At 45.2% G+C, this 13,240-nt stretch overlaps 1 protein-coding gene across 5 annotated transcripts in view; it reads right to left on the reverse strand.

Annotated features, from left to right (window-relative positions):
- Positions 1 to 13,240, reverse strand: part of KCNAB1 (potassium voltage-gated channel subfamily A regulatory beta subunit 1) — a 419,545-nt gene that overhangs the window by 3,783 nt on the left and 402,522 nt on the right. For all 5 annotated transcript variants that reach the window (XM_082394420.1, XM_082394418.1, XM_082394419.1 and 2 more), the window contains exons 12-13: positions 8,591 to 8,711; positions 3,255 to 3,343 (exon numbers count right to left, since the gene is read on the reverse strand). In XM_082394420.1, coding sequence (XP_082250546.1) covers positions 3,255 to 3,343; positions 8,591 to 8,711 — 210 coding nt within the window. The remainder of the gene's footprint in view (positions 1 to 3,254; positions 3,344 to 8,590; positions 8,712 to 13,240) is intronic.

Raw genomic sequence — 13,240 nt, forward strand, 5'->3', positions numbered from 1 at the left:
ACATCCATGAGCTAGCAAACTGCAGGCGTAGTAGTATCCTGACTGCAGTAATTGGCGGGTGAGGGGAGGTCTGGCCAGCGCTGCCGGCTGGCAGGCATTAGGGAAGCTCTCCCAGGACCGGCTCACTGTCAAGATGGACCTTGGGGATGGAGCCGGATTTGGCCAGCCTGGGGTGGTGGACACTTTGAAGGAGGAGGACCACGACTCTGGGGATTAGGATCCCGGGGAAGGTGGGGGAGGGGAGATGAGCCGTGGCTGGGAAGGCCCGACTGCTGAGGAGCCTGGACTTTCCTGAGTGGACGGTGGGGAGCCTCGGAAGGGCTTTAAGGCTGGAGGATGGGGACCTGTGCAGGTGATGGGCTGCCTGCAGCTGTGGCTTCTCTCCAGTCTCTCATCTCTTGAGGCTCTGATTTATAAATGCCCCTCCAGTTGATGCTCACCTTAGGCCCATTCATTCCTTGGAGCAGCTGCCTTCCTTTGCCCGTTAGAAACTTCGCTTCCTTATAGCTGCTGGCACTGCACTCTTTCTATCCAGTCCCACCAACCGCTGCAGGGAGCCCCCAGCCACACAATCTACTCTCACCACATCAAGGGGCCCAGTTACAGCTTGCCAAGGGTGGAATCTTTGGCGCTGGGCTCACGGGAGGCGGAGTAGAAAGGGAAAAGGGAAGGTAAACCCTCCTGGTAGCAGCCTCCCTGCTTGGACAACATCCCTTTTCTCTTACCCTTAGAGCATGGAAGCCCCATCCTGCTACCAGCCAGAGCCTTGCTAGGGAGGAAGTGCTTTGGGAAGATGACTGCCTCAGTTTTCCTCTGAAATGTTATCTTTGGCTACCTGGAGTATTCCCACAGCCCAAGAGCTACCTCTTTTTTTTTTTTTTTTTTTTTTTTACTATCCCAGGCAGTATGAGTTCCCCCTTGGAGTGGCAGTGATCACTCTATATTAGCATGACAGGAATCCTTGGCTCCTCCCTTTTCTTGCCAAGCCATCTGCAAGTCATGCCTCTCTTTCCAAAACCTATGGACTCCTTGACCTTCATGGCCACCATCCTCGCTAGTCCAAGCCACCATCACCTGTCACCCAGACAACCTGTCCTTGCCTTTCTTCATTCTGCTTTTCACACAACAGCCAAAGCAATCTTTAAAAATTCAAATAACAGTGTGTCCCTCCTCTTAAAACCCTCCAAAGGATTTGCTGTGAGTAGAACAAAATTCTGACTTCTCTAGTGTTCCATGTGACCTGTCCCCTGCCCACGCCCACCATCCTTTATGGCTCACTGCATGTTGACCACATTCGCCTTAGGCTGGTGCTTCCTGGAAAAAGCCAAGTGCGTCTGCGTCTCAGGGCCTTTGCACTGCTCTTCTGTGTGTCTGCTCCTTCCAGGGCTTTTCACATGCTGTGTCCTCCACTTCCGGGCTTCAGAATACATCCCAGAGGGGCTTTTGGCAAGGACATTATCTAAAGTGGGTTCACTCATTTCCCAGTTAGTATCTATTACAATACCATCTTTATTTACTTAGTAAACCTTCTCACTTGAAATTATTTTATATGTTTCTTTATTATGTGCCTCTGCCACTGGAATGTAAGCACCTTGAAGGTTGGGTAATATCTTTTTGGTTTCCTGTGGTGTCCCCAGTGCTGGGTACAGAGTAAGCTCTCAAAGATCTCCTGAATGAACCACAGGATACAGTGAACCTTAATTCCCTCTTTCTCAGGCAGCCCGTGAGCTCTTGAGGGCACCGTCCTGTGCTTATCTCGGAACACTCTCTGCCTAGCATGGTGCCAGACACAGAATAAGTACTCAATAAGTCTTAGTGGAATTGAAATCACTGGGTTGCATTTCAGTTCTTTTGTGTATAGACTGTTCCTGTTTCCTCCTCGTCATTGTGGAGCCTTTATCTGTTCCCAGAGCACAAGTGAAAATAAGAGAAGGTGGGGAGGCTTTCTTAAGAGGGAGCATTCCCCAAGCAGGGACAGGGAACCCCACAATCCGGGAGGAGTTCTCAGAAGCTGAGAGGCAGAGATGATTACCCAGCTGCACAGCCCTAAGAAAGGTGACGGTAGAGAAGGAGGTCTGCACCGTTTATCTCCCAGCATATTCGAGGCTATTCTTTAAAAGGATTTTTAAAAGTTTTAAGTTTAATCAAGCTTGTCCCCACCTCCATCTACTTCCTTCTGGGAGAGGTAACAGGGCTAAGTGCTGGTTTCGGGGACAGATGGACAGGGGAGAAGCCGTGAGGCACTTCTGTTTGGGCAGGTGATACAGCTACGGCAAGAGCTGCGGACAGGCTCGTTCCTGCGGCCTCTGGCTGGGCTGAGAGTGGGGCGGGCTCAGGACTGAGATGTGACCTTTGGGGGCAGGGGACGCTCACCACAGCCACCAACCCCCACCCTCTCCTCAGAACTCCCAGGAGCATCTCTCTCCCACTTCCCCGCCTGCTGCCTTACCGGCTTCCCAGGTACAGCTGCAGGCTCCCTCCAGGCCCAGCAATCCCTGCAGGGGAGGGGGTGGGGGTGGGCGCCCCTGAAATTGCTGTTAGGGAGATGTGATCCTGGAATTCGGAGCCTATTTGTCTGAAAAGTGGCAAACATTCATTCCTTCGATAGGTGTTTCTTGAGTGTTGACTAACGGCCATAGAGTCTAGGAACTGGAAAATCAGTGGAGAAGCAAGAAAGGCACAAGTCTCTGACCTCAAGGGAGACAGGCGATTATACTACGTTATCGTAAGTGCTGTGATGGGGAGAGGGATCCAGGATGCTAGGAGAGCAGAAAGGAGGGGCTTGGCACACTGTAGATTGGCAATAAATATTTGTGGGAAAAAAAAGTAAATACATGATGAGTGGATATTGTCCTATGGCTACTACATTTCAAGCTGGTTATTAGGCAGGCTTGTGTGGTTCGACCTGGGAACCCAGTCGTCAGGTGTAACATTGCTTGGGTCATAGAATACACTGTCCCACAGACACAAGCCATCCTGAGAAATGAGCCCGGAGGAGACTGCCTGTTAATCAGAAGAGGACATCCCTGGATCCACATACTGTGAAAGTTCTGTTGCTTCTTTTGCCTTTGTCCCCATTTCCCTTCTTCCCCTATCTAGGAACAGGTAGCCTATTCCCTATATTAGGGGCTTTCATGCAACTCAGCTGTGACACAATGAAGGACAGAGTTGGGGAGACGGGACACTGCCTGGGGGCATCTTCAAAGGCACCAGGAAATTCCCTGGAGTTGGTTGGAAAGGGCTGCAGTACTTGCCTGAATGGCACCGAGGTTTTCAATGAGTTGTTCAGGAGTGGATGATCCCAGGAGCACGGAACTCACACCCTCGTTTCTCAGGCACCACGCTGGGAAGAGAGAGCAGTGGGTCAGGTAGTCAAAGCACTTCTGACTGTTGATGAGTTTGCAAACACCATTTGTAGCTGCCGTTGTCGCCACCAAAACATATTAACTTTGGGGGAGGATGGACAGCATGCTCCAGGATTAAAAACCACAGCAGCAACCCCTGTTGTGTGGAGGACTTGGTAGAATCCGTGCACGTGAACTGTGGGCTTAGGGCTCCTCTGCCGCACAACTGGGGCATCCAGTCTAGCTGCCCAGCCCAGGAACACTGTCTTGTTCCTCAAGACGCCTGACACTGCTCATGGGCGAACGTCTGGATTCCTGTTTCCATCTGTCTTTTCCACCTCATTCATGCTCTCACTTTCCCCTCATCTGTTACGTACAGTCCTTGTAGACTCTGGGTATCTGGGTCCTTTGTTTCCACTGACCTGTCAGCCCTCTCTGGACCTCCCTTTCTTCCTGACGTGAGATTCATTCTGGAGAGACCATCTCTCTCACCAGCCCTCAAACCCTTCACCCCTCCTCTGCCTCTAGCAACCTCTACCCTTAAACCCTCTCTTCAACCCAGGCCTCCTCCCTCTCAGCAGATGACCTAGCCTCCTACTTTATGTAGTAAATTGAGTCCCTCAGGTAGCATATTCCTTAATTTCCCACCCACCTATGGACACAAGTACACACACACATACTCCAGTTTCAGAGGCTATGGGGTGCTGTCTGTTCAAAGACAAACTCTGCCCTGGTCCCATTCCTTTTGCCTTTTCTTGGATTTGATTCATCCATTATTTCTCTCCCTCTCTTGCTCTCCTGGATGTTTGATTTCTTACTATCCTCTTTCTCTTTATCAAGAAGGCATAATCAAATTTCTCCCATTCTAAAATAAGCCTCCTCAGGCCCTTCATACCTGTGTAGCTGCCACCCTACCCTTCTCCTCTTCTTAAGCGTGTAAAAGGCCAGTTGAGACTCCCTGCGTCCCCGTCACGTCCCAGTCCCCTTCTCACCATGTCAGAAGCCAGGGTCCCCAGGAAACTCCCTGTGGTTCAAGTAGACTTTTCAGTTTGTAGCTGCCTGGAACTAGATACTGCTTTAGGCCCAGGGATGCAGTGTCTGCTGGATGTCCCTGCTAGATGCCCCACAGACACTGGGACCTTCTTGCTACTTAACTAAGCCTGTCCCTCTTGGGTTACCAATCTCATTTGGTGGCATCACCAGCAACTTGGCCTCCCAAACCAGAAACCTGGGAGTTATCCTTGGGCACTGTCCTTTTCTGATCCCACATTCCCTTTTAATTGTCATCTAGTTGATCGTCCTTCCTAAATATTTCTCTAATCCAGTAGTTCTCAAGTTTTAGCATGCCTCAGTCACCCGGAGGGCCTGTGAAACATTGATTACTCAGTGCTTCACCTCGAGTTTCTGACCCAGAAAGTCTGGAGTGGGGCCTGAGGATCTGCCCTCAGATTTCTGACAAGTTCCCAGGTGATGCTGATGCTGCCGGTACAGGGACTCTTTTTTTTAAAACAACTTTATTGAGGTAAAATGTACCCATTTTAGGTGTACACTTCAATAATTTTTCATAAATTTATCATGTGTGCAATCATCACCATTTAAAATCCAGTTTTAGAACATTCCCATCATCCCAATAAGATCCTTCATACCCATTTACAGTTAATCCCATTTCTACCCCCAACCCAAGGAAACCACTCATCTACTTTGTGCCCCTATGGATTTATTATTTCTGGACATTTCACCTAAATGGAATCATGGAGTACGTCTTTTGTGTCTGACTTCTTTCACTTAGCATAATGTCTGTGCGGTTCATCCATGTTATAGCATGGGTCAGTAAATCATTTCTTTTATTGCTGAATAGTATTCCAGTGTGTGGATATGGGAACACACTTGGAGAATCACTGCTCTGGTTCAACTGTCCACTTCCCTCCCTCAGGCCCTCACCGTCTCTCCTGCACAACTGGTTTTCCTACTTCTTGTTTGGACTGTCCCTGCCTACCCCGCACACATCCAGCACTAGCTTCTCCAGATACAAATCTGTTCAAGTCACTTGCCTGCTAAACATTCTTCAGCGTGTGCCTGACGGGATCCTGGTCCTGTGAGGTGAAGCTCGCACTTCTCACCCTGACAAACCTTACTAGAAAGCCCTCCACGCCAGCTTCCGGTCTCCTCACTCCCTGCCTTGAACTTAGTGCTCCAGCAGCACTATTTGTAAATCCTCTCCATCCCCAAATATCATGCTGTGTTTCTCCTCCCCAAGCCCTTGGCTCAAGCAGTCCCCTGGGTCTGTAATGTCCCTTTGCCTCCTCCCTTCCTTTGCCTCACTGATATCTACTCATCATCTGGGATTCCTCGTGGGCACTGCCTTCTCCTAAAGTCCTTCCCTGAGTCCCAGGCTGGGTTGGGAGCTCCTACATTTTACTTCCAAACCCCCCCCCCCCTTACCCCGGCCCACCCTGCCCTTCTCAATTATTTTACTCTCACACTGTATTAAAATTATCTGTTAATTTCTTGACTTGCCCACCAGACTGTGAGATGTGCGTTATTTGCAGTTGGATGCTCAGCACCCAGCCCAGCACCTGCACATAGTAGATGCTCATTAGATGTTTGTTGAATAAACGGAGACATGGATGATTGATGAACATCCCTTAACACCTCTTCTTCTGCCCCCGTTTGGTCAGGCCGTGCTGCCAACTGATACTGTTAAGCTGTTACCACGCTCAGACCTTTTAAGGCAATCACTAAATCCTTCCACGTGGGAAAAATAATGCTCTATGAAGGCAACAAGCCAGGTGACCCTGGGCTTTTTCTTTCTTTCTGTTTTCTTTTTTTTTGGCTGCCTGATTTCCTACTTTGCACTTAGAACTCTTTTTTGGCACTAGTGGAAGTTCTGAGGGCAAAGCAGGGCGCTGAGAAAATTATTGCCCGTAAACTACCTGATGCTTCCCCCACGGGCTGCTGGACCATGTAGGAGAACCCACTGGGCAGAGCTGGCCAGTGCTAGAGGTAACGTAGATGATTCCAGATAATTAGCATCTACTCAAGTGTCCCCCACAGGCGCATCCAGAGTGTCTATGAGCAAGGTGTGAATGCTGGCTCCTGTGCAGGCGTGAGACACGGGCACCAGCCCACAGTTGGGTTCAAGTAGTTTGTTTCCTGCCAGAGGATCTCCCCTCCCCCGACACGCTTCTAGCAGATCAAAGGTAATATGCCTGGAAATAATGTCCCTCTTGGTTTGAGAGTTCTGTGGTTAAAAACAAAACTACCTGTTTACAAAGAAAAGAAAAAAATGACAGGCGAGAAAGACACCTGGGGGCACAGAGGGAGGAAAAGGAGAAACAAAGCATGTTTTAATTTAAACTCAGACTCTGTAAAGAGTCATGTACATCTGACATCCAGTGAAAGTCTAAATGTTGTAAAGATTTTCTCTTTAGAGAGACAGTGTTCTTCTATCTCTTTCACAGCTAGATTCAATACTTGCTTTCATGTTACCACCTGAAGATCGTATTTATGGCTATGGTTTAAGAATATGTGTCTCTCTTTGTGCTTGTGCCTCTGACCATATATGGCGGCTAGGAGTGGACAGAGTTCCAGCAGAGGGTGTGTCTGGTTCTTTGCAAAACATCATCACCTTCATCCTCATCTTCACCAGTTACTGAGCACCTACTCTTTTCTTTACATACATAATTTCCTCTTGCTCAACAAGTTTGTAAGATATATACTCCTATACCCATTTTACAGATGAGAAAATTGATAATCAGGTTAAATAACTTGCTGATGGTCGACAGCTAATACCTTTTACTGGGCTCATTAAAGCTGTAGCAATGCTAACTAATCACATTAAATATAATCTTTGTTTTTTTGTTTTTTGGAAGAAAGGATTACAGCAAGTTACACATATACTTAGGTAACTGGTATTTCCCTCCTAAAATCGTCTCGCGTTTCCATCTTTCTGTGACTATTAACTGCAGCTACCATTTTCCTGCCTTCCAGCCTCAGAAGAGTCAAGCATCTAACAAATATTCTTTTATTTTATTTGCGTAGAACTTATCTTGAGCTTTTTATCTCATTGGCTCACTGTATCTGATTTGTCCCAATTCCTGCTATTTCTTAATCCTTAGGAGTTTTTTCTAGACTCTATACCCATTTTATTCTTTTCTCATAGCTACCACATGAATTCTTTTCTCTTCAGCCTCTTCTTCGTTTGTAAAGTGGAGATAATAGTAGCAAAACTCCATTAACATCTGTAAGATAGGGCTAGGATTAGTATACACCTCGTGGGACCCACGATTCAGGAGACAGGAAGATGAGCGTTAAAGAGCTTATCACAGAGCCTGGCAGATACTCTCCAGCAAGGGAACTGAAAGTTTAAATGCTTTTCTGTCTAATCCCTAGTCTCTAGCCACTTGTGGCTATTGAACCCGGGAGATGTGTTTAGCCTGAATTGACATGTGCTGTAGGTGTAAAATACACTCTGGATTTTGAAGACTTAGTATGAAAAATAGAGTGTGACATATCTCAGTAACTTTTTATATTTATTCCATGTTAAAAATGATAATATGTTGGCTATATTGGGTTAAATAAAATCCATTTAAAAATCAATTTCACCTATTTCCATTTTACTATTTTAATATGGCCACTGGAAATTTAAAGATTAAACGCATGGTGCACATTATATTTCTACAGGACGGTTCTGGTGCAACGTGGCTTTCAATTGTTACCCATGACCGTGACCTTTCACTGACTCCACAATGTCGGAAGAGCCATTTTCGTGGCTCTGGAAGTTTTGCGGTGACGCTGCTCCCGTGGGATAGGCCTTCCGTGTGGCAGTAGCCTTGGCCACGGTTGCAGCCCTGCTCCTCAGCCTCTCACCAACCCCGCCTTACCTTCGACGGGGATGGAAAATTGAGCCAGAAGCAATGGATGTCACTACACAGCTCAGGGGTGCTCACCCTTGACACTGTGAGAATGTGTGCGTTTTCACTGACGTGTTCTTGTTTAAACTGTGTTATCAAGGGAAAGGAGAAGGAAGAAAAGTGTTTCAGCATGTGGAACTACTCTAGGGAACTCTGAAAAACCTATCTAATACTATCTATCGTTTTAGATAGTATTAACCAGGAGTCTATGCTTCAGAGATCATCTGCCCCTGCAATAGGTATGTTATCATGCAAGAGATGTGGATCAACAATAGAGAATGATTTCATTTTCCGTGATCCAGCAGGGCTTCCCCTCCCAAGTGACTTTCTCACCCACGGCTAGCTGAGGTAGCGTGCATCCCAGACGCTCCGCAATCGGGGAAAGGTCTTTCAGCTTGTTTTGCTGTTTTCTCCCTTCTTCACTCACAATCCTTTCCTTCAACCACTGGTAGCACTAGAGATAAGAAGAACATTTAAATATTAATGTCTGGTAAGGGTTTGATGCAAAGATTGTTAATTCAATAAAATATAAGAGCCTCGTGGTGAATTCCTGAATCTTCTTGGCTCTGACCTTTCTGTTTGATGGTGACAAGGATGCCTATGTCTTCATGCAAGGACATGTTCCCCACGGTCTCCTTCCTTGTTTACTGGTTCAAGACATTGATTTTGACTAAAACTCACCATTCAGATCCATCGACATGCACAAAAGTTGTTAAAATCCTAACATATAATCAATTAGATCCCATCTGGACATGATGTTTCTTACTGCAATAGCCCTTAGAATGTAGGGGAAAAAAGGCATTTACATTTCACCAGGGTCTATTATGTTTCCTTTTTGTCAAGAAAGTTGGGTGCCAAGCTTTCTTCTCAAAGGAAGTCATTATCTTACATTTCCTGCTGTAACTATCTTTCTCCCTCTTGCCTTCAATTTACTCCTAGTCTCTTCAGTATTCTTGTAATAGTGTTTTATTGTTAGCTTTCTCTGCTCCTTCCTAGAAGCAGATGTGAATGGTGTGATTGATAGGTACCGAGTACATTTTAAAGTCACACCGCGAGGCATTTGGAACTTCCCCGACCAGCGATGGAACCCGTGCCCCCTTTAGTGGAGGTGCAGAGTCTTAACCACTGGACCACCAGAGAAGTCCCATTTTCAAGTTTTAAAGTGGATAAACACTTTCCCAAACGTGTATTACCTTCTGTATAACGTTTGAAACTTAAAAAGGCAAGGGAACTTAAAAAGGTAAATGAGAAGCTAATCTTTAAAACCTATGAGAAGAGACTGACCCTGATGTAGACTATGAAGTGAGCCTGATTTCCTACATATAAGGAAAAGAATATTTTAGAATTTCTCAATGCCCTATTTTTCAGAAGGTTCTGCTCTTACTATGAAATGAGGAACAACAGACTCCTACGTACAAAGCTAGCACTATGCAGCAACACCCAAAGGAAAAGAATATTTGTAAGAATCGGTTAGTCTGTTGTAGTGACAATAATAAAAACCATCTCCCTGTGTGGCAACGTGAACTTTCTCCATTGCATGCGTTTGTGACATAATTACCACCACAGACCTTTACCTTCCCAAAGGCAGTGGAAAGCTGGGCAATCATCACAAAATCTCCACCCATATGATTTCAATGGGCTGCTGGCTTTTGTTTTTTTTTAAGTATATTTTTCATCATTCTAAGACAGTATTTCCAAAGAAAAAAACCGCATTATGTTTTATGATGATTTTTGGAATGATTTTGCAGATATGAAAAGAAAAAAGGACAAGCAGCCCCAGTTCTGTTCTCCTCCTAGATCTCAGAGGCTTATGGCCTGGCTCCTCACATGAAGTTTGCTTAGAGACATGGCCAAGAGTTTTCCCAGTCTCGGCTCCGGAGACCTTAGCTTCTTCCAGGAGGAAGTGTGGCCTTGAGCATCTCTCCAGAGATGACGGCTGGCGCCAGAGGTGATGAGGTGGACAGTTAGGTGCAATGAGCACTGTGACGGGGGCCCAGCAGCCTTCCCTGGCAGCATGCTGGGCACATCGGAGAGCCCCTGAACTTACTCCTGCTGTCCTCAAGGGGAAAACATCACCGGTCCTCACTTCAGTTTCATAACATTTTTCAGAGGACGAGTATCTCTGAATGTTATTCAAACGAAAAAAAAAAAAACCACAGTTGAAAACCAATAGCCAAATGCTTCTTGAACAACTGCTTTTTATTAGAACTAGGGAGAGTTCCTGAGGTTTCAACATATACCACACACATAAAGACTAATTGATTCATCAATCTTCAGGAAGATTTCTAAAAGTAACAAATACTAAACATTCATTTACTGAGTACCTTTCTTCCCACCCTCAACATAAATCTCACTCTAATCACTGGAAAACATAAGCAGGTTAGGGTTTTTAAAAAGTAGATGCATAGTATTTCTACTGCTTTCCTCATACCAAAGGAAACAAATGTGTTTCGGAAATACATTAACTGCTTTACAAGTGGGAAAATGTTAGCATAGGGAGGAGATGAGGCTTAACTAAAATGTTAATTAAATATGGAAGTGAACCAGTGTTTTTAGTAAGAAGGTTGGTGGTGGGTGTGGTTGTATGCAATAATAAACCTAACTTGTTGACTGTGGGCAGTAATCCACGAATCAGAAGATGAAATTTCATCTTCCATTCCACTTGCTTAATCATATTCCTGCAGTGGTTTGATTACATGTTGATTGTTCTTTCTAAGTAAGTGGAAGGCAGGGATGGCTTCTCGTTCATCTCAACATCTCCAGTCTTGACACAGTGGTTGGCCCAGAGGAGGGGCTCAGCCAATATGGTGGTGAGGAAGGGATCTGAGAAACCAGGGCTCCACAGGGTTAAGATAGATCTCTTCAATTTTTCAGATTGAGCACAGACACTTCCTCCTTAAAGAAGTACAACTCAGCTGGCAGCCCTGCGTGCTTCCACAGTGCTTGTGGATTCCACATGGTTTCATAATTCACCCCTACTTATGTCTGTCTCCAATAAGTCCCTGAGTTACATTGAGACTGTCCCTGTATCCTCAGCCCTCAGCACAGGGCCCGGCACTGAGTAGACACTCAGTAAATATTTGCCAAAGGAACAATTGAATGAGCTTTTCTCCACAGATTAGTGGGCTATTACTTTTATACATGTCACAAAATTCTTTAAATTTTCCTAAAGCCTGTTTCTTTGCCATCTCCTATTGCTGTGACCATTATCTGTGTGACACCCACATTACGGGTAGCCATAACAGGGTGGGAATAGTCTGTGAGATCAGCTCCAAATCCCCCAGTTGCCTGTTAGTTAATGCTAGATAGAACTCAGGCAGCAACTATAAAGCCATGGACAGAATCAGTCACATTTCATTACTGGGCCTTGTCTAGAATAATTTAGCAATCAAGATCATTGACTATTTCTATCTAAACATCGAAGTCTTTGGCTCAAAAGAGCAGCAAAGTCTTCACTACTGAGGTGAAAATCTCTAGGTAAAATGCTGGAGCTAAAAAATTTCCTTCTGAAATTGTACCATAATGTGCAATATCCTTAGTTTCTTAATGTAAACACCTGGAGTACTTGGACTGCCCCTCTCCACCCACTTTGATCTACGTAAGTTTGCATGTTTCCTGTTTACCTTTAACATAAGGGTACATATTTTTATGATTTTTCTATAAGGTATTTTCCCAACAGTAGGGAAGAGCTGTCCATAAATTTTATTGCACTTTTCATTTCTATTTAAATTTCTATTTAAAAGCTGCTCGCCTGGTCTCTTGATCAGACTTTGTTGATCCTCAGTTATGGCTCACTGCAGTCATTCAAGAACCATTTATTGAGTACCTAGCATGTGCCAGGCTCTGTGATGAGTTAACGTGAGTTTCAGTTTCTGTCCTATAGGTACTCACAAATCATTGTCTGGTAACTTGAGAAGTGTTGTTTTTAGTTGGATTGCCCCCTCAATGATTTCCTCAGAAGCCTTGTTTTTACTGCCTCTTTATGGGAAATAGGTCACCATAGGTGCATGACGTGAGCTGGTCACAGCACCTTATCCTTTGGGCCACTGTCATTGGTTTAACAGGTTGGCACATGACCCAAGCTTGGCCAGTCTTCTCTGGACTGAAGCTGATAAAGAAAAAGTCTCTTTTCTCTCAGGTTACATGACTTTAAGGATGTAAGCCTGCAGTCACCAGCATTCCTGCTCTTGGCCTTGTGGAGAAGACCCACTTATAGTAGAAGAAAATGACACTCACATGCAGGGAGAAATAGAGGAGATGGAGAGTCCTGACGATGTGCAAATCTATGGATGGAGTCACCCCTGAGGCCATCCCACTCCATCCTTCCCAGGGAGTGTCTGTCTATGCGTTCCCTTCTTTGATTAAATTAGGTCGAATTGCATTCTATTGCTTGTAGCCAGAGGATTCTAAGACTGTAAGAAGTGTTTATGGAATGACAGAAGAAAGTACCAAAAACGGAGTTTTATAAAGTGAGGACAGGTTTCACAGAGTGAAGACAACCAAGATTTGTCTTTAGAGATGAGGAGAGCTTCCACAGCAGGATGTAAAGAAGGGCGTTTTTGGGAGGCAAAAAAGAGTACAGTGCATTTGGGTGAAAAATGAAGTAATATGATTTGGGGAAAGACAAGAACGAAAAACGGGTTCAAGAGTATTTCCTTGAATGCTTTTTCTGTGGGTTTTAGGTTTTGTCCTATAATCAGTGATTGGGAAGTCATTAAAGGATTTTAAGCAGGGTTATGATATAGTCAGATTAATCTTTTAGAAAGATAATTGGTTACATAATTGAGATAGATAATAGAAAATTGGTGGGTAGCTGAAAAAGGGAGGGGGGAATCAGAGAGTCCAGATGGGAAGTTAATGCAGCAAACCAAGTAAGCAATGATGAAGATCTGAACAAGGGTGGTACAAGGAATGGGCCACAGAGAGTCAGGATGTGGACTGGAGGAGGTGGTGCCCCGCTGGATAAGACTGAGGGAGGAGAAG

This window comes from Balaenoptera borealis (genome assembly GCF_965194805.1).
Source record: "Balaenoptera borealis genome assembly, chromosome: 5".
Taxonomy (NCBI): Eukaryota; Metazoa; Chordata; class Mammalia; order Artiodactyla; family Balaenopteridae; genus Balaenoptera; species Balaenoptera borealis.